General features: G+C 42.8%; 1 protein-coding gene across 8 annotated transcripts in view; it reads left to right on the top strand.

Annotated features, from left to right (window-relative positions):
• LOC141127058 (uncharacterized) overlaps positions 1-22,180 on the top strand; it is a 291,214-nt gene that overhangs the window by 253,569 nt on the left and 15,465 nt on the right. For all 8 annotated transcript variants that reach the window (XM_073613212.1, XM_073613215.1, XM_073613214.1 and 5 more), the window contains 9 exons: positions 2,325-2,377; positions 8,265-8,310; positions 10,535-10,584; positions 10,672-10,717; positions 12,799-12,885; positions 13,085-13,189; positions 16,799-16,855; positions 18,554-18,603; positions 21,778-21,841. In XM_073613212.1, coding sequence (XP_073469313.1) covers positions 2,325-2,377; positions 8,265-8,310; positions 10,535-10,584; positions 10,672-10,717; positions 12,799-12,885; positions 13,085-13,189; positions 16,799-16,855; positions 18,554-18,603; positions 21,778-21,841 — 558 coding nt within the window. The remainder of the gene's footprint in view (positions 1-2,324; positions 2,378-8,264; positions 8,311-10,534; positions 10,585-10,671; positions 10,718-12,798; positions 12,886-13,084; positions 13,190-16,798; positions 16,856-18,553; positions 18,604-21,777; positions 21,842-22,180) is intronic.

Below are 22,180 nucleotides of genomic sequence, written 5' to 3'. Positions count from 1 at the left end.
AAAGCATACTCCAATTTGCTACAGCAGGGATAAAAATTCCTTCCTGATCCCCTGAGAGGCAATCAGATTTTCCCTGGATCAACTTTACCTATAAATGTTAGTACTCAGTTATATTGTGTACATTTAGAAAAGAATCTAGGCCTTTTTTTAAAGCAATCGACTAAGACAGAACCACCTCTGGAGGGAGTCTATTCCACATTTTCACAGCTCTTACTAAGAAGAAACCTTTCCGTATTTGGAGATAAAATCTTTTTTCCTCTAGACGTAAAGAGTGCCCCCTTGTCCTCTGTGATGACCTTAAAGTGAATAACTCAACACCAAGTTCATGATATGGACCACTTATATATTTGTACATGTTGATCATATCCCCCTTAATCCCTTCTTCTCAAGAGGGAATAGATTCAGTTCCTCTACTCTTTCCTCATAGCTGAGCTCCTCCATGGCTCTTATCAGTTTGGTTACCCTTCTCTGCACTTTCTCCAGTTCCCTGATATCCTTTTTGGGAACTGGTGCCCAAAACTGAACTGCCTATTCTAGATTAGGTCTTACTAATGGTTTGTACAGGGGCAAAATTATATCTCCCTCTGGAGTCCATACCTCTCTTAATACAAGAAAAGACTTTGCTCGCTTTGGAAACCGCAACTTGACATTGCATGTTATTATTGAGTTTATGATCTACCAAAACCTCCAGATCCTTCTCCACCATTGATTCCCCCAGTTGTACTCCCCCTAGTACTTATGATACATGCATATTCTTAGCCCCCAAGTGCATAACTTTACATTTATCAACATTAAACCTCATTTGCTACTTAGTTGCCCAATTAGACAGTGCATTGAGGTTGGCTTGTAAATTGGAGGCGTCCTACACAGACGTTAGTGTCATCTGCAAAGACAGAAATGTTACTTTTAATCCCAGACCCTATAGAATTTATTAAGAACCTTGGGGTACACCACTGATAACCTTAGACCATTCAGAGTACGAGTCATTGACCACTACTCTTGGAATTCTATCTTTTAGCCAGTTTTCTATCCATTTACAAATTGATCTTTCAAAACCTGTAGACTTTACCTTACACATGAGCCGCGGTGTACTTACAACCATTCACATAAATCCTTGCCCTCCTAAAAGTTTATAATGTGATATATCCATTTTTTTCTCGGAGAATAGGTGCATGTACTCCCTGCCCCCAATAACCCCCCCCCCCCCAGTAACCCCCCCCCCCCCCCAGTAACCCCTTTCCCCCCAGCCACAGAGAATAGGTGCATGTACGCCCTGCCCCCAATAACCCCCCCCCATTTACCCCTTTCTCCCCCCGCCCACTGTCAAGCACTGTCCTTTGGTTCCACCCTATAACCACCTTCCAGCACTGCCCCTTTTAGAGACTACAGAACCAAATTTAATTTAGTGGTGCTAAGTAATTTATAGGGAAAATGGTAATGATTACAGGAAAAGTAATAAAGTAGATCCCTCTGCAGCCAGCAACAATATATCTCCCAGCAATATTAGATCTGCCCACAGCAACAATATACCCCCCTCCCCCAGCAATAATAGATCTCCCAGCAGCTAGCATGAATAAAACCTCCAAGAGCCATCAACAGTAAGTCCCTCCCAGCAACAATTGACCCACCAGCATTTTAAGAACCGTCTAGCAACAATAGATCTCCCCAGGAACAATAGACCTCGTGCAACAATGAATTCTTCTGCAGTCAGCATCAATAGACCCTACAGCACATTCCAGCATGCCTTGTCATTACATACATTCAATGCTAGAGGTGCTTCATCCCCCCACATTACCGCTGAAAAAATAACCCCAAATGTGTCTACCAAAGTCCTACAAATGCTCACCTAAATACTAGGGCAAATTTAGGACATACAAATGTCATGGCAGTGTGGTACTGGTTGCTGATTAAAAGCTGATAATTTGCTGCCATGTCTTATAATACTAAATTTGCCACAAAGGTGGAGTTGCATAGTAATGACTATTGACCCATCAGTAGAGATTTCCCATATAAACCGTGCAAGTAGATTTAATTATGTATTTGTGAACCCTCACCTTGTAAAACAACCAGATCAAAATAGAAATGCAAGGTAAAACTTTGATATGAAAGATGAAAAACATTATAAATATATTTTTCTTTCCTTTTTTATAAGTGATCACATACCTTCTGTTCTCAGCTGCATAAGGATCTCATAGAGCCAGGGAAGGAAAAACAGCAGCACACTGAGAAGGCTTTCATGTTTACTGAATAAGTAACTACTTTAACTGGTGTCTTTTTATACCTGCTCAAAGTTCAGCTTTTAACCTACAAATACATTTTTATAGGCGGCTTTCCAAAAAGAAATAGGAAGCGCAAACGGAAACGAAATAATCCAGAGGTATGAGCATTTGATTATTGCACCTTTTTGTAACCTTTTATATTCTTCCTACTGGTCAGCTACTGTCATTTTATGAGTTTAACTTTACCAGAAATTTCTAGTCAGAGCAGGCAAAGGATTGGATACTTTAATCTGTTTGACACTGGTGGTGGGCTTTAACGCAGAGTGGCTGCATATATACAGCCCTGGTAAAATACCCCCAGCGCTGTAGCCAACAGGTACCGGAAAGCTCCTGGTGCATGCTAGCAATCGAGAGCTTTCTGATCATGTAAGTGCTGTGACAGGCAATCACGGCAGTCACACGGCAGTCACATTAACAGAAACCCTGACCCACCTCCCGGCATCTGAATCCCCTTTTTTTACTTGAGGAAAGATGAAAGATGCAGCACTCTCAACTGAAGCAATCCAATCCTAGTATGCAGTCTGCAGCACAGGTGCCAAGGCTCAGTGTGTCTTCTCACTAAATACAATACAATACATTTGTAGCCAATACATTTTTGCATCAATGACTTTGAGTTGCCGGCTCTTCTCTCTTATATACCCTTTTTTTTTACTTACCTGAGCCCTCATTCGATCCAGCACTGTGCCGGTGTCTTGCCGAGAAAGTTCCCTCGGCGGATAAGTTCCCCCTCTGTACTGCGCAGGCGCAGCGCCTGTGCAGTACGTACTAATGTCAGCCGCCGGAGATAGCCGAAGCTCAAACGCTTCAATCAGCTGTACACGGCGCCTGCGCTCTGGGTCCAGGTTCCTTCCCCACCATCCAAGTGGACCTAGAGGGGGAATCTAAAAGTGCCGAGCGCAGCGAGGCCGTGCCCGAAGCGTGGCGAGCGGCCCTCTTACAGGCGCCGTGTACAGCTGATTTTCAGCTGTTCCGCTTCGGCTATTTCCGCCGGATCCTACTGCGCATGCGCAGTAGAGGGGGGAACTTATCCGCCGAGCGGAACTTTCTCGGCAGAACACCGGTCTGTAGCTCTTCTCTCCCCTCACTTCCTGGTCTCACTGGCTTTGCTGAAGCAGAGGGAACCATTGGCTTCTGCTGCTGTAAATCAAAGCCAAAAGACGCAAACAGCGAAGCTTCAGAATGAACCTGCATGAGTGCCCCCATAGAAAGCGGGTGCTTGTCGGAAGGGAGGAGCCAGGAGTGTTGGTGGGGTACCTGAGAAGAGGAGATTTGGGGCTGCTCTGTGCAATTCCAGAGCAGATAAGTATAAACCTGTTTGTTATTAAAAAAAGAGCAAAGCATTTACAATCACTTTAGGTAGGGAATGTACTGTATATGAGAGCAAATCAGATGCTCATTATAACTATGGGTTTGTAGGAGAAGTCTGTAGAGCAGACCATGGCATGTGAGGGATTAATCAGTGATATTTAAGCTGCAAGAGAGCTATGCCTGTGCTTCTTCCAGCCCTAACTCATTGGGGCCCAGTGCTTGAGTTTATCACAAAACTGTTCAGACCATAGAACTTCCAGAATTGTGGATGCAAAAGTAATTTATAGCTTTGGGTTTCTGTTCACTCTGATCAGTATAGATGGTATACAGACATTTCCCACAAAATCATGCCACTACACAAGCCAGTTAGAGAAGGAAATGGGTTTAACAGCCAGGCTTTTTGTCAGCCGGAATGCAGTCCTGGCACCTCCATACCAGACCCTTATCTGAGCATGCAGCCCGGCAGGTCAGGAAAGGGGGTGGGGACGAGCGAGCGCACCCCCCCTTCTTTACCAGGCCGCTTGCCCTCAACATGGGGGGGTGGGTGCTTTTGGGGCAGGGAGGTGCCCTGCGGCCCCCCCCACCCCAAAGCACCTTGTCCCCATGTTGATGAGATCAAGGGCCTCTTCCCGACAACCCTGGCCGGAATCCGGGAGCCCCCTTGAATAAGGTGGCCCCCAGATCCCGGCCCCCCACCCTATGTGAATGAGTATGGGGTACATCGTACCCCTACCCATTCACCTGGGGGAAAAAGTGTCAATAAAAAAACACACTAGACAGGTCTTCTTCCGACTTCAGGGGTCTTCTTCCGACTTCTCCGCTCTCTCCAGCCTCTTCTCCCGGTGTCCGGTTCTTCTCCCGCTCTCTGACCTTCTCTCCCGGTGTCCGGTTCTTCTGCTGGGCTCCTGCGCTATCTTCTGCTCTTTTGCTGCTCTTTTGCTAGCGGTGGCCCGGTCTTCTCCGTCGTCTTGTTCCCTCTTCTCTTCCGATGTTGACACAATGCTCTCTCCCGCTGTAATGCTGTGTGTGAGGTGCGCAACGACTTATATAGGCATGGGGCGTGGTCACTGGGTGATGTCACCCGGTGACCCCGCCCCTTATGACATCACAGCCCGGGGCATGATGGGACTGTGATGTCATAAGGGGTGGGGTCACCAGATGACATCACCCGGTGACCACGCCCCGTGCCTATATAATATGCCTATATAAGTATATTGCGCACCGCTCACAAAGCATTACAGCGGGAGAGAGTGTCGTGTCAACATCGGAAGAAGAAAAGAGGGAGCAAGACGACGGAGAAGACCGGGCCACCGCTAGCAAAAGAGCAGCAAAAGAGCAGAAGATAGCGGAGGAGCCTGGCAGAAGAACCGGAAAGCAGGAGAAGAACTGGACAGCGGGAGAAGAACCAGACACCGGGAGAAGAGGTCGGAGAGCAGGAGAAGAACCGGACACTGGGAGAAGAGGCCGGAGAGAGCGGAGAAGTCCAAAGAAGACCTCCGAAGTCTGAAGAAGAACCCTGGAGCCGGAAGAAGACCCCCCGAGCTGCCTAATAAATTACTTATAAAACCTGTCTAGTGTGTTTTTTTTATTGACACTTTTTCCCCCAGGTGAATGGGTAGGGGTACGATGTACCCCATACTCATTCACATAGGGTGGGGGGCCGGGATCTGGGGGCCCTCTTATTAAAGGGGCTCCCGGATTCCGATAAGCCCTCCACCCGCAGACCCCGAATAACAACGGCCAGGGTTGTCGGGAAGAGGCCCTTGTCCTCATCAACATGGGGACAAAGTGCTTTGGGGCCCCACAGCACCCACCCCCCCATGTTGAGGGCATGCGGCCTGGTACGGTTCAGGAGGGGGGGCCGCTCATTCGTCCCCACCCCCTTTCCTGACCGGCCGGGCTACGTGCTCGGATAAGGGTCGTATGGATTTTGGGGGGACCCCCACGCCGTTTTTTCGGAGTAGGGGGTTCCCCTTAAAATCCATACCAGACCTAAGGGCCGGGTCTGCTCTTGAAGGGGAACCCATGCCGTATTTTTTAAATTTGGCGCGGCGTTCCCCCATGACACTCAAAAATAAGCTCAATTGTATTCTGTTTCCACTGATCATCCTTGAGATGTTTCTACAACTTGATTGGAGTCCACCTGTGGTAAGTTCAGTTGATTGGACATGATTTGGAAAGGCACACACCTGTCTATATAAGGTCCCACAGTTAACAGTGCATGTCAGAGCACAAACCAAGCCATGATGTCTGTAGACCTCTGAGACAGAATTGTATCGAGGCACAGATCTGGGGAAAGGTACAGAAAAATGTCTGCAGCATTGAATATCCCAATGAGCACAGTGGCCTCCATCATCCGTAAATGGAAGAGGTTTGGAACCACTAGAACTCTTCCTAGAGCGTGCCGACCAAACTGAGCGATCGGGGTGAAGGGCCTTAGTCAAGGAGGTGACCAAGTACCTGATGGTCACTCTGACAGAGCGCCAGCGTTTTTCTGTGGAGAGAAGAGAACCTTCCAGAAGAACAACCATCTCTGCAGCACTCCACCAATCAGGCCTGTATGGTAGAGTGGCAAGACGAAAGCCACTCCTTAGTAAAAGGCACATGACACCCTGCCTGTAGTTTGCCAAAAGGCACCTGAAGGATTCTCAGACCATGAGAAACAAAATTCATTGGTCTGATGAAACAAAGATTGAACTCTTTGGCCTAAATGACAAGCGTCATGTCTGGAGGAAACCAGGCACTGCTCATCATTTGGTCAATACCATAAATAAAATGAAGCATGGTGGTGGCAGCATTATACTGTGGGGGATATTTTTCAGCGGCAGGAACTGGAGACTAGTCAGGATTGAGGGAAAGATGAATGCAGCAATGTACAGAGACATCCTTGATAATACCTGCTCCAGAGCTCTCCCTGGACCTCAGACTAGGGTAAAGGCTCATTTTCCATCAGGACAATGACCCTAAGCACACAGCCAAGATAAGAAAGGAGTGGCTATGGGACAACTCTGTGAATGTCCTTAAGTGGCCCAGCCAGAGCCCAGATTTGAACCCGATTGAACATCTCTGGAGAGATCTGAAAATGGCTGTGCACCGACGCTCCCCATCCAACCTGATAGAACTTGAGAGGTCTTGCAAAGATGAATGGGAGAAACTGTCCAAAAATAGGTGTGCCAAGCTTGTAGCATCATACTCAGAAAGACTTGAGGATGTACATCCCTTTAAAGTAGGATGGGGTGCCGCAAGCACAGAACCCATTTTGCCCTGGATCAGTGTTTTGAGTTGCCACGGTGTGGACAGACCAATCACCAGCACCATAACAACCAATGAAGCTCTAGGGCAGGGTGCATGGTGTCATTAGTTGCTGTTCATCCTGGGCCTCCCGCACAATGGCAATGCATGATCGAGGGCAGGCCACTCCCCACATTCAGAAGAAGACAAAAGCCAGTCTCCTCCAGATTTGCTCTACCTCCTGCCCTCTGTATTGCTGATGCAGCCAAAAAGTAGGGCTATGATGTGAAGAGGAAACTTTGTGAATTGAGGGCTTTGTGATGGGAGAACAGTGTGATTGGGGGGCTCTGTGGTGCAGGGAGCTGTGTAATTGGGGGACTCTGGTATGATGACAGGGCACTGTGATTGGGTGACTAAGTGATAATGGGAATACTCTGATGTGATAGAGGTACTCTGATGAGATAGGGGGCTTTCCTTTAGAGGGGTACTGTGATGTGATGGGGGACTCTGTCGTAAATGGGGCCCTCTGACGTGAAAGGGGGACCTCTGATGTGTGTTGGGAGGCCTCTGACATGAAGGGGGCTCTGATATGACCAGTATACCTCTAATGTGATGGGAGGACTGCTAAATTGAAGGGGGGCCTCTGATTTGAAATTATTTTCATCAATGTGGTTGTGCACATCATATCAGGCTCATGTTTCCCATTGATAAGTTACATTTATATTTTTTACATCTTGGACTGGAATGCCTCAAGATTTTGCATACTTTTAAAAGGTGTCACAACTCAAAACAGGGTGGTTTAATGTATTTTTAGGGAAGGAAGGGATCGACCCTGGGATTTTTAAAAAGTTCTTGAATTTGTCCTTTAGCACAGGGATAAGGATCTTTTTTTTAGTGATGTGCTTGTAATTTTCAAATCCCATTGGACTCAACTGACTAACTTTTTTGAAAATATAAAAATACCATTAGTGTTCAGTGAATATTGTGCCATGGATGTAATAGCTAAAAAAAAAAAAAAGTATAAAAATGTATACACTTTAAATAAAATTGACTCAAAACCAATATTAATTTTAGCCTTCACAAGCAAAAACAAAGTAGGTAAAAAATACTTTTCACAATGTTTATATTTTAATTACCCAGCCCTAAAATATCACATTTTTCAGAAGGACAGAGTTTTTAATTAGTATTACATTTCTGCATGTTGCATTCGTTTTTGCCTCAGAGTAGAATTTACCGTAATCATAAATGTCACAGTGACACACAAACCCTTGTTTTCTGTAAGTCAGTATTATCAGGTCATGTGGCCAGAAGAGAGAAGTGGTTAGTAGTCCAAGAACAGTTTTTCCAGTTTCCCAGCAAGTAAGACAATGTTTGTTCTGTACTGTTGTACATCTCAAGACTGATCTACATCTATCAGGTGTACTAAGCTTGCTTTCTTTGTAACAGACTCAGAATTTTTTGAGTAATGTGGATGAAAACCTAGGAACCTCAGGTATTGTTTATTTTTCTGTACAAAATTCACTTTTTCTGGGCTTTCATTTTCTTGATTATTGGACTCTTGATGACAATCAATGTTATAAGCCTTAACCTTAAAGAATGAAAAAAAAAGGTATAAAAGAAAAAACGTATGCCTCTAGCCTCCAATATAAGAAAAATATGTCCTGAATATTTTTTGATAGCTATGGCCTAAAAGCAGTTTTCATTTACATACATTAACCCATTGGTAGCAATGTCTGTACAATGCTTTGGCACCTTCATTATCCTGAGAGGTGTGTAGCACTTCCCCCATAGGGGCTGTTGGTAATAGCTGGTTCTTCCCTAATAGTACACAGGCTGCCCACCACCACAAGCACCAGTCCATACACTCCTGCTCCAATAACTCAGTCTAGGGGATGTCTTTAAATGTATTGCTTGAAGAACTTTAAACAGGAGAAGGGTTAGGGCATGGGATACTCAAAAACACTTGCACAGTAATCAGAGGACGCTCTTCTGAATGCTCACATGCATTGGTTCTTCTGGGAACATGGCTACCTCTGGCACTTACCTCGCAAAAGCACAGAGTCACCAGAGATCATAAATTACTGTCAGTACTCACAAGTCCCCCAGACAGCTTCCAGTTTCCTCAAGGTCCAATGAGGGAGAGGATCCTTCTTCAGACCAGATCCCTTGTGATGAAGCCCCACAGCTCCTCAGAATACCATTCCAGTCTTCCAGCTCTGCCACAACTGAGACCTCAAAGAACAGCTACACACTTCACAGGCTGCCTCAGGGGGTAGCAGCCCCAGAGGCTTCTCAACCCTCCCTGCCGAGGTAAGAGCAATCTCTTCAGGGCTCCAGACTATTTCTCACCTCCCCAGCCACCTTCTGGACACTCCCCTCCAGGGATTGACTCTCCCAGCCCCATATTCTGGAAAATTCTTCCAGAAGCAGGGAAAAGCAGTCAGGTTCTTAACCTGTCAAACCTTGAACAGACCAAAGCAAACAATCACTGGTTCCTTGACTGCAGAAGGAGCCAAAAGCTATGTTTTCTAAGGGTGCTACAGGTTGATTCTACCTGAAACAGTTATTTGGTTATATAGTCACCTGACTACTCCCCTGCAAAAAAGTGTGAATGGTTGATGAAACAACCTTGCAAGGATCAGCAGGTCACCAAAATTTCCCCCACAAGATCTCATGTGTTGAAAAGCTGTAATTGAGGGGGTCAAGTTTTGTTTGTTTTGTTCCACTTGTGATGTATCAAAAGTTTTGAGTTCAGTTGGCTTCCTAAAGTAGACCCGCTCCTGATGACTTCTGGTGTAAGGAAAGGCTTTTGGTGGCTAGGCACTGTAACACTGATACACACATGAAAGTGGTCTTCAAACTCTGGATTTGTAATACGGGAGCTTTTGCAGTCATGCAGGCATTTAAGAGACATTTACCACAGGCTGTTTATCTTGAGTGTTGGGGAGTTCCGCCCCCCCCCAGCAAAAAATTAAAAGTCAGCACCTAAACATACTGTAGCGCACAACCCCAAGAATAGACCAGACACCACTTCATAGGTATTAGATTGCCCTTCCCCCTTTATGCCAAATAATCCCATGTCTTTGCACCAGGCTAGGAAAAATCTGGACTCATCAGACGTCATGGACCTCACAACCATGTAGGTCCAATAGTACTAGTTTTCGAATGACTGTGGTGTTCAAATGATGCCAGTGTATCAACACACTGTACAGATTCCTGACATCTAGGCACAATTCCCACCATGCTGACATAATCCCATTCCTATAGCCACTAATGTGATCCTTGTCTCTCACCGACCAGTCACAGACTCCAGTGTCTCCCCCTGTTAGAAAGCATTGGTGTTTCAATGCACTAAAATGGAATGTCCATGAGCAATGAAAGATTTCAAAATAAGTCAGTCAGATTCACTTCATCAATTCACACAGGTTTGAGCATTCAGGAAAGGCAGGCCTACCATAAAAAGTTTTTTATCTCAACAGCATCATTATACTATGAGTACCCTTGAATATATACTGACTGTGTACAGCCTTTGCCTTTTTTTTTATCTCCTGCTCCTCCATTGCCATATGTTGCAGTTCTGTTTTTTTTTTTTTTTTTTTTTAATTGTTTTTTGTTTTTGTTATCACCTTTTATTAATCTCAAGAAATGCACTGGATGTCAGCCCGTTCCATGGTTCTCCATCACAGTAATGTATATCATTATTTTTACACATGTAGGTGGTGCGACTTCTGAACAAACTTCAGAACACCGTATCGTTTCCCAACAAGTAAGACAATGTGCAGTCATACATCTGAAAACAGATCTATATCAACTTATTACTATAGGTGTGCTAATCGTACTTTCTTTGTAACAGACACAGAAAAATTTAAGTAGTGTGGATGGGGACCTTAGAAATTCAGGTATGGTTTATTTTTTTTTGTATTGGAGCTGAGTAGTTTAGGTGGTTTTCTTAAAAAAAAATGTGTAAAAGAAATTGAGGTATTACCTTTGACATTCAGTCACCTGTTTGTCTTATCCTGCCTAAGAATAAAAAATATACCCTTATATCATAACTGCCCTAAGGCAGCTCCAAATGGCATTAGAATAAGGATGTTGGACTTACTACATCTGCAACCAAAGTTGTAGGCCTAGACTGTGACTCTATGTTAAATGTTTCATTATAATGAACTTACATCTTACCATAAAACTAAGCTAAAACATACCACCTGTACTTTAACATCAACATTATTTGAATTATTTTGCAAAACCAGGGATTCTGCAAGACATCAAATTTCAATAATTTACAATATTTTAACTAAACCAAGTCATAAACTTTCATATATTAAACAATGGGAACAAGACTTGAGTATAGACTTAAGCCTTGTACACATGGGCTGAATATTGTGCAGTACCGGCCAGTTTAATAGAAACTGGGCCAACATTCGGCCCGAATGTATAACAGCCCGTCTGACAGAAGTTGGTCGATTGTCCAGGAACATGAAGGGACATGACCGAAAAAGGAAAAGGTCTGCTGATCGGCAATGGCTGAGAGTACTGACCGGTGTGTGTTCTTGGGGGGGCAGCAGTCCCCCTGTCAGAACACAATAGCTCAGCGGGGGGAGATCGCTGCGCTAACGCTGGGTTGAACAGAAAAAAAAGGCTAGTCCATACCAGGCTTGGTCTAGATCTATCAAAGTGGCAAGAAATAGCCCATCATTTATCTATGATATCTACAGCCTTTGTGGAATCTGATTATAAAACGCTACTAAGATGCTACACGGTCCCCACCAGAGCAGCTAAAATGTGCCCACAAATGTCATCTCAATGTTTTAGAAACTGTGGCCAAGTGGGTTCCATGCTACACATAAGGTGGCGATGCCCTAAAATAACTAAATTCTGGGTCAGAATCTTCAAATTAATTAATTCTGTCACCATGGTGAATATCTCTAGGCCACTAGAAGAAGCACTGGTTCAGAAAACTGTCAATGGATTTCCTAAACCTCTAAAAAGGGATTAGTGTCATATATAATTCTAACTGCTAGAATTGTGATCGCAAGGTTGTGTCCACTGACCATGTCAAACACAAATTAAACTGCATTATGATTAATGATAAACTCACATGTATACTCAATAACACCCAAATCAAGTTTGAGAAAAAGTAGGACCCATGGACATGATATCTTTCCGTTGACTCATGATACCCCAGAGATACCAATCCTCCCCTCCATCAGCTATACTTTTTTTTCTTCTTTTCTCCTAATCTTTTCCTGTCTTTTCCTCTATTTTTCTCACAATTATCAAAATAAGTTATTTGGTACTTTCCCATCTTCTCATTTGTAACTTGGAATAAGATGGTGCACCTATAAAAGGGATTGCAACTATACATTTTTGTAAGTTAATGCAACAATGACCCTTTTCAGATAACATAATACTTTATATTGTATGATGATATTATTTGTGCCTGTATCAGAACAAAATTACTTATGGCCACTACTGAACTGTACAGCGCTGAAGGAAATGTGACCAAAGTCTTAATGTATGTTTTCTTTTGTATGTGAAAACGCTAATAAACATTAAAATATAAAAATGTAAACTCCAATATAACTAAATGAGAAGAAGTTTTTGTCCAAAGGTATTTACTTTAGCTCCATTTGATGATTAATATGTTTATGAGAATAATGGATACAGGGCAGACAGTGGATGAGCCAGCTTCTCCTGGTGACCTCCCAGAAGATGGTCACATGCTTGTGGAGGAGATAGCAGATAAATACATTGTACCCCTTTCTAATGAGCTCAGATTTTTTTGGTTGCACATAAAATGTGTTGCTTTGGCTTGGTCAATTATTATTATACAAATATATACAGTACACATACTGTATATGTTTTTAATAAGAAAATAATGGTGGTGGCAAGCAGGAAGGCATAACAGATGGAATTTTGTGTTGAAAAGTATTTACATCAGCTCAATTTAATGCCTTTTTTATGGTTAAAATGGACACAGGGCAGACAGTGGATGATTCAGCTTCTCCTGGTAACCACCCAGAAGATGGATGTGTGCATGACGGTGAAGACACTGTACTCCTTTCTGGTAAGTATTTTTGCTGCACATAAATGTGTTGCTTTGGCTTTCCCAAGTGTTAATAAACATGTATATACATATATATCTTTGTAATAAGAAAATAATTGTGGCATCAAGTGAGAAGGCTTAACAGACAAAATTTTGTGTTGAAAAGTGGTTAAGTTGCTTCTTTTAACACGTAATATTTTTATGGTAATAATGGATGCAGGGCAGACATCGGACAAGCCAGCTTCTCCTGGTGACCTTGAGGAATATGGATCCATGCTTGTGGAGGAGATAACACACACAGATGAAGACACTGTACTCCTTTATGGTGAGTTCAGATTTTCCTGCTGCCCATAAAATGTGTTGCTTTGGCCTTGCCAAGTGTTAATATACATATATATCTTTTTATTGTGAAAAGAATAATGGCAAAGTAAAAAAGTACGTATTTACAGACTACGCATTGATTACTCAGAAAACACAAGTGTACAAAACAATACATGTATAAATGGGCATGAGTGGAGGATAGCCAGGGCAAAGATTTGGTCAAGAGTATTGCAAACTGACAGCCTCACATACAGTGCCTTGAAAAAGTATTCATACCCCTTGATATTTTCCACATTTTGTCATGTTACCAAAAACGTAAATGTATTTTATTGGGATTTTATGTGATAGACCAATACAAAGTGGCACATAATTGTAAAGTGGAAGGAAAATTATAAATGCTTTTCAAAATGTTTTACAAATAAATATCTGAAAAGTGTGGTGTGCATTTGTACTCCCCTGCGTCAATACTTTGTAGAACCAACTTTTGCTACAATTACAGCTGCAAGTCTTTTTGGGTATGTCTCTACCAGCTTTGCACATCTAGAGAGTGAAATGTTTGCCCATTCTTTTTTGCATAATAGCTCAAGCTCTGTCAGATTGGATGGAGAGCATCTGAACAGTAATTTTCAAGTCTTGCCACAGATTCTCAATTGGATTTAGGTCTGGACTTTGACTGGGCCATTCTAACACATGAATATTCTTTAAACTAAACCATTCCATTGTAGCTCTGGCTGTATGTTTAGGGTCATTGTCCTGCTGGAAGGTGAACCTCCACCCCAGTCTCAAGTCTTTTACAGACTCTAATGCCGCGTACACACGGTCGGACTTTTCGGCTACAAAAGTCCGACAGCTTGTCCGACAGACTTTCGACGGACTTGCGGCAGACTTTCTTATGAACGGACTTGCCTACATACGATCACACAAAAGTCCAACAGACTCGTACGTGATGACGTACACCGGACTAAAATAAGGAAGTTGATAGCCAATAGCTGCCCTAGCGTGGGTTTTTGTCCGTCGAACTAGCACACAGACGAGCGGATTTCTGGGTCCGGCGTAGTAACGACGTAAAGATTTGAAGCATGTTTCAAATCTAAAGTCCGTCAGACTTGCGGCTGGAAAAGTCAGCTGAAAGTCCACTGAAAGTCCGGGGGAAGCCCACACACAATCAGATTGTCAGCCAGCTTTAGTCCGTCGGCGTCCGTCGGACTTTTGTAGACGAAAAGTCTGACCGTGTGTACACGGCATAACAGGTTTTCATTTAAGATTGCCTTGTATTTGGTTCCATCCATCTTCCCATCAACTCTGACCAGATTCCCTGTTCCTGCTGAAGAAAAGCATCTCCACAACATGATGCTGCCACCACCATGTTTCACAGTGGGGATGGTGTGTTCAGGGTGATGTGCAGTGTTAGTTTTTCGTGTGTCACCAACATGGCTTCTCGCAAACTGCAAATGAGACTTCTTATGGCTTTCTTTCACTAATGGATTTCTTCTTGCCACTCTTCCATAAAGGTCAGACTTGTGTCGTGCACGACTAATAGTTGTCCTGTGGACAGATTCTCCCACCTGAGTTTTGGATCTCTGAAGCTCCTACAGAGTTACCATGGGCCTCTTGGCTGGTTCTCTGATTAATGCTCTCCTTGCTCTGCCTGTCAGTTTAGGTGGACAGCCATGTCTTGGTAGGTTTGCATTTGTGCCATACTCTTTCGATTTTCAGATGATGGATTGAACAGTGCTCCGTGAGATGATCAAAGGTTGGGATATTTTTTTTATAACCTAACCCTACTTTAAACTTCTCCACAACTTCATCCCTGACCCATCTAAGGTTCTCTAACAACCCTCTTAAGGCTTCACAGAACAGCTGTATTTATACTGAGATTAAATTACACACAGTTGGACAATTGGAGGGCAATTGGTTCCACTAGATTTTAGTTATAGGTATCGGAGTAAAGGGAACAGAATACAAATGCACGCCACACTTTTTCAGATATTTATTTTGAAAACCATTTATCATTTTCCTTCCACTTGAAAATTATGTGCCACTTTGTGTTAGTCTATCACATAAAATCCCAATAAAATACATTTACGATTTTGGCTGTAACATGACAAAATGTGGAAAATTTCAAAGGGGTATGAATACTTTTTCGAGGCACTGTATATAAGGAAAGAAGCTTTGTACTTATAGATATATATCTATAATGTATAGATATATCATTAGATGTATCATTATAAAAAGCCACACTGCAATTGGATTCATACAAAGTCATACCTGGTAGGTAAAAACATGCTCATGTAGCCTAAAGCACGCATGCATAGCAAATGGGCATCTTTGTATTACATGGTTGCATGTACTTCTGGGGTTCCAAGTCAACTGTTTTTTTTTGTTTTGTTTTTTTTTTTCATAATGGTCTCTAATGTTTACAGTATTGGTTTAAGCCACATGAACATACAGAGGTATAATACAATTATGATCTCTTCTAAAAGCAATATACAAATTATTATTTTTCTATATGTATTGTTCAATATAAATGCTGAAAGGTCTGTAAAATATAATTCTTGGGCAGATTAGGCTAGCATTTTGAAAAGTTGACTGTTTAAACACTAAAAGATGTTTCTGTGAAACCTAAAAAAGTTTTGGAAAGCAAAATTAGAATCGTTTAATTTTTTATCTCAAAAATACACATTCACCTGCACATACGCTATATCACAGCAGACAGGTGCTAGAGTGCTACAGTGAGCAATTTTATGTAACATATCTATGCTCCCCATTATTACACTCTATGTACACTCTAGAAAGTTGTTTTTTACATTTCGTGCATTGTTGCTTGTGTCATTTGTGCTTCTGTGGGGTTTTGCATTGTATTTTTGGATACACAAATCTTTTACTAAAACTATGCCTAATAAGTATCTCTGTAGGTAGAGATAAATATTGATGGGATGGGCAGAGAACAAGCTGGCAGAAATAAAAGAGTTGTGATTCCGTTTGGTGGAAAGCAAAACTAAGGGAAGCCAAGACTATTAATGCCTGTGCGGTATGGGTTCTGGATACTTAAATCACAAGAGTTACTAGGGCTGTACTAAAAGTAATGCCACAGTTGGCATAACATTTTCAATAAACTTGCATAGGTTATTCAAATTTCACATGTTTCATTGCAGGTAAATAATGAATTCCAAGCAGAAGCAATGTGCCTTCATTGCCATCAGTGAAGGAGGGGTGCTCGATGTCCAACATCCACAAAAGGCTACAGAATGTTTATAGAAATGACACGATTGATAAGAGCAATGTGCATGGATGGATAAAGAAGTTTAAATGGTGTCATCATTGTAAACATTCTGTAGCCTTCTGTGGATGTCAAACAACCTGCACCCCTCCTTTGTCAAGAACTCAATGACAGCACATTGCTTCTGCTTGGAATCCAATATGTACCCGCTGTGAAAAAGAAGGGTAACTATAGACGAAGGGATATTCTACCAACACATGAAACTTGAACAGCCTATGAAAGTTAATAAAAAAGCTATGCCCACTTTTGTATTACCTTTTGTACAGCCCCCATACAGTTTCAATGTTTTATGATGCATGTAACCTTACAATAAAGATTTTTTTGTATCTCCAGATAAAACAAATGTTGCTGCACTGTCCGCAAAGTCTTCACAAACAGAAACCAGCTCTGGTATGCATTTAAAATAAATTCCCTTTAGGTAAACCAGAAAATAGTGCCCATTTGGTCACAGAAAGGGCTATGAGGTTGGATGTTCAGGGTTTAGTGAGTTGGGGGGCACTAGATGGCGAGCACAGTTTACCAGATGGAGCATTGTGGATTACAGAAATTACAGCATATTATAAAGATAGAAATAGTAGCAGCTTTGACGATACTTTGGTATATGCAGTAAAGGTTTCCACAAACATGACCATCAACACCCTTAATCTCATGTCTGCAAACAGCTTTAGACATTCCTGTCAACAGATCTCAAGTAACTGAGCAATTGAACCTATGTTTTCCAACTTGATAGCCAGTACCAGGACTTTATTCCACTTGATAAACCAGTACCATGACTTTATGCCAGGCATGAACCACATATGTCTACATGTGGATTAGGCTGGCCATAGACTTAAGCAGAATTAAATTAATTATTTTTAAAACCTCTGACGAATAGGGTTTTATGTCTCTGCTGTAATAAATGCTTCTCCTGTCCTGTCAATGGCAATGTACACTAAGTCGCATATGGGGCCAAATATGAAAAAGTGTTCTCGCCAACTGCTGTGTCACTTCAGATAATGAAAAATCACTCAGTATCAATCCCCATCACAAAGCAGTTCACCATTATAATTGACCACCTCTGCATGGAAGATCTGACATCGCTTCATACTGCACTGCACAGCGCCAGTCCCTAAATAATACAATTTAACTCACACATATGAAGTCAATCATCAGCTTATTATAAGTGCATGAAATCTATCAGGCTGCAAGTGCAAACTTCAGCATCACAGCACTCACACAGTTCCATCTCCGAGCATGATAACGTCAGCAGACCCATCATACACATAAACGTTTTGTCAGAATGACTTCCTCAGGGTCTCATGGGAAGTCACCGTCATCACGCTTTAAAAAAATTACCATCCAATAGCACCAACCCAGGATAGGTGCATTTGACCTGCACTTGATATCCTTCTGATCTGCATTTCACCTCCTTCAAGTGGGTTTTGCTTTCTCATAGACATGTATGGGAATGCAAGTCCATGACACAGGGTCTAAATAAGCAGCAAACTACCAGGATTTACATGAGGTTACAGAAGACAAATCCTTTTGTTTCAGTGGTATTCAGGGTTCGGGGTAAATTTATATTTCAAAGGAATCTAACTTTTTCCATGCAGCCCTCCCACCCACATGCACTAATACATAGTTTTGCTGCACCCCCACCCCCCACTGTCGCTCCATTGAAGCCCTTGGTAAATACCTGGTGCTTTTTCTCTTTGTATTAGTATAAATATTTTTTTGTATGTATTTTTATGGCTTGTTAAACAAGAATTTTCATTTGAACCCATCCTGCAATCTGGGTTTAGTGCTACTTTCACCCAGAGATCAAATAAATTGGTGTGAAATGGCATACCAAGGCAATGTCATGCCAACAATTTTGGGTCCTGGAGCAAAGATATGCACAAGCCTGGTTTCCCAGATTACACCAAAACCTGGTGTCTCTGGGAAATGGTACACCAGCTGAAAATTCTGCTAGGAAATTTAACAATAATAGAAATAAGGTAAGATATGTGGAGAATGCAAGGAGCTGCTTTTGGTGTCTACATAACAGGATATGCATACATGTGAAAGCATGTTTAATCCCCTGATGTGTTTTTATTGAATGCTTTACAGGATTTGCTGCAAATGTTGGCAAGTTGATGAATCTAGGCATTGACCAAAAAGTAAGAATTTTCTTGAATGTAATTACCTTTTTATGCCCAGTAAACATTGGTATTTGATTATATCAATGTGTTCAACTAAATTTAACTATAATTTTTAGTGTGTGTGTCATGCCCTTGGTGTTTTACTCCAAAAAGTCCCTTGTTCTGCTATATTATTATTATGTTGTTGTACACAGATTTCTGATTAACTTTACCCTGTATGAGCAGAGCACAAGCTTGGATGTACTTAGGGGCTGAGTGCAATCAGGCCTGGACTGAGACAAAAAATAGGCCTGGGCATTTTAGACTGAGCAGCCCATGATAGCGGTCCCTTCTCCACTCTCCATCCTGACAGATCCCTGCAGCAGCCAGCGGAAGAAAGGAGGGGAGAACCTGTCAGAGCTGCAGGGGGTGAGGGGGGCTGGTAAAGGGCACAGGGGTGGCAGAGATCACAGGTAGGGGTGGAGAGCATGGGGGTGGGGTGGAGATCACTGGGGGGAGAGCACTGGGGGCGCCAGAGAGCATGGGGGAGCTGGAGAGCACTGGGGGGAGCTGGAGCACACTGGGGGGGGTGGAGAGTATGGGAGTGGAGAGCACTGGGGCTGGAGAGTACTAGGGGGGCAGGGAGTATGGGGGGAGGATAGCACTGTGGGGGGGCTGGCGCTAGGGGGGAGATGGAGAGCAGTGGGGGGGCTGGGGAGCACTGGGTGGAGGTTGGAGAGCAGGGGGGGATGGAGAGTAGTGGGGGGGAGCTGGAGAGCAGTGGGGGGTCTGGAGATCACTGCGGCGAGCACTGGGGGGCCAGCAAAAGAAGTTGGATAGGAGGAGCGGGGTGGTGGACAGCTGCATATAGAGAAATTGATCTTCCCATATTCCTCCTGCAGCCGCTGAATGCCTGCTTCTCTTCCTCTTCTTCCTGCAGGCATTCAGCGGCTGCGGGAGGAATAAGGAAAGATCGATTCCTCTACGGTGCCTTGTCATATTACAACCAAAAACGTAAATGTATTTTATTTGGATTCTATGTGATAGACCAACACAAAGTGGCACACAATGATGAAGTGGAAGGAAAATTATAAATGGTTTTCAACATTTTTTGCAAATAAGACCCCATTCACACTTTACCGTCGTTTTAGTGGCGCTATTCGGCTGCTAATGGGGCGGTTTTAACCCCCCCCGCTAGTGGCCGAAAAGGGGTTAAATCCGCCCGCAAAACGCCGCTGCAGTGGCGCTTTGCCGGCGGTAAGGCGGCGCTGCCCCATTGTTTTCAATGGGCAGGAGCGGTGTATTCACCGCTCCTCCACCGCTGCAAAGAAGCTGCTGGCAGGACTTTTTGTGATGCCCTGCCAGCGCAGCACTGCAGTGTGAAAGCACTCGGGCTTCCCACTGGGTTTGCAGCTGAGGCTTTTTTCAGGCTCTATGCAGGCGCTAATTTTTAGCGCTGTAGCGCATGATAAAAGCCTCCAGTGTGATAGGGGTCTTAATATCTAAAAAGTGTGGCGTGCATTTGTATTCATCCCCCTTTACTCTGATACCCCTAACTAAAATCTATTGGAACCAATTGCCTTCAGAAGTCACCTAATTAGTAAATAGAGTCCACCTGTGTGTAATTTCATCTCCATATAAATACAGCTGTTCTGTGAAACCCTAAGAGGTTTGTTAGAGAACCTTAGTAAACAAACAGCATCATGAAGGCCATGGAACACAACAGACAAGTCAGTGATAAAGTTGTGGAGAAGTTTAAAGGAGGGTTACGTTATAAAAATATCCCAAGCTTTGAATTTCTCACGGAGCACTGTTCAATCCATCATCCAAAAATGGAAAGAGTATGGCACAACTGCAAACCTACCAAGATATGGCTGTCCACCTAGGCTGACAGGCCGGGCAAGGAGAGCATTCATTGGAGAAATAGCCAACAGGTCCATGGTAACTCTGGAGGAGCTACAGAGATCCACAGCTCAGGTGGGAGAATCTTTCGACAGGACAACTATTAGTCGTGCACTCCACAAATCTGGCCTTTATGGAAGAGTGGCAAGAAGAAAACCATTGTTAAAGGAAAGCCATAAGAAGTCCCATTCACCATTTGCGAGAAGCTATGTGGGTACCACAGAAAACGTGGAAGAAAAACGCCATGTGTGGCGGAAAACTAGCATTGCACATAACCCTGAATACACCATCCCCACTGTGAAACATGGTGGTGGCAGCGTCATGTTGTGGGGATTCTTTTCTTCATCAGGGTTAGGGAAGCTGGTCAGAGTTGATGGGAAGATGGATGGAGCCAAATACAGGGCAATCTTAGAAGAAAACCTGTTAGAGTCTGCAAAGGACTTGAGACTGGGACGGAGGTTCACCTTCCAGCAGGACAGTGACCCTAAACATACAGCAAGAGCTACAATGGAATGGTTTAGATCAAAGCATATTCATGTGTTAGAATGGCCCAGTCAAAGTCCAGACCTAAATCCAATTGAGAATCTGTGGCAAGACTTGAAAATTGCTGTTCACAAATGCTCTCTATCCAATCTGACAGAGCTTGAGCTATTTTGCAAAGAAGAATGGGCAAACATTTTACTCTCTGGATGTGCAAAGCTGGTAGAGACATACCCAAAATACTTGCAGCTGTAATTGCAGTGAAAGGTGGTTCTACAAAGTATTGCCTCGGGGCTGCTGAATATAAATGCACGCCACACTTTTCACATATTGATTTGTAAAAACTTTTGAAAACCATTTATCATTTTCCTTCCACTTTACAATTATGTGCCACTTTGTGCTGGTCTATCAAATAAAATCCCAATAAAATACATTTACGTTTTTGGTTGTAACATGACAAAATGTTGAAAATTTCAAGGGGTATGAATTATTTTTCAAGGCACTGTATGTCAGCTTTTGCAGTTGGCACCTTTACTGGGAAACTGCTGAGATTTAATTATTTAGTGAACCTCAGCTGATTTGTGCTACATGTACAGGAAAGCAATAAAATCAGTAAAGCACAGTCACTGTACAGCATGTATATTGTACATGATGGATGTCTACATGCACAAAACTACAACCAATCGTTTTCTTTGCATTAAGCTAATCATATTCACATATACTGTATATCTAAGACACTTTTAAATCACTGTATATTCTATTTTATCTATTGATTTATTTTATAAGAGAAATATATACTGATAGTAAAACATCTGTATTGTTTGCTTCTAGAGTAAACTAATGGAGAAATATAAGGAAGCTGAGAAACAGATGTCAAGGACAGATAGGACAAAAGGTTGGTCTAATATGGTTTTACATAACTCTAAATGTGGTATAGGTCATTAGACATTATAAAACAATACTTCCTGACCACATCTGTGAGCTCCATGTAGATTATAAAATAATTAACTGACAGGCTATATGAAATATAGAGGCATAACAACTTGGTCAATCAAGTCATTTGGAGTAATTTCGACATCTAATCATGATGCCTGCTGGGAATCTCCTGTTGTAACTGGCACAGCAAAACCAACTGCAACCCGCAACCAAGATAATATGGAATCGTTGGCGTTCATCCTCTCAGCCATACTCGTTCTAATATTGCTACCTTTTAATACTGATATTTCATTTACTA

This window comes from Aquarana catesbeiana, linkage group LG02 (genome assembly GCF_042186555.1).
Source record: "Aquarana catesbeiana isolate 2022-GZ linkage group LG02, ASM4218655v1, whole genome shotgun sequence".
In the NCBI taxonomy this organism is placed as follows: domain Eukaryota; kingdom Metazoa; phylum Chordata; class Amphibia; order Anura; family Ranidae; genus Aquarana; species Aquarana catesbeiana.
Note: the sequence above shows the minus strand (reverse complement) of the source record. Positions and strands in the feature narration are given on the sequence as shown.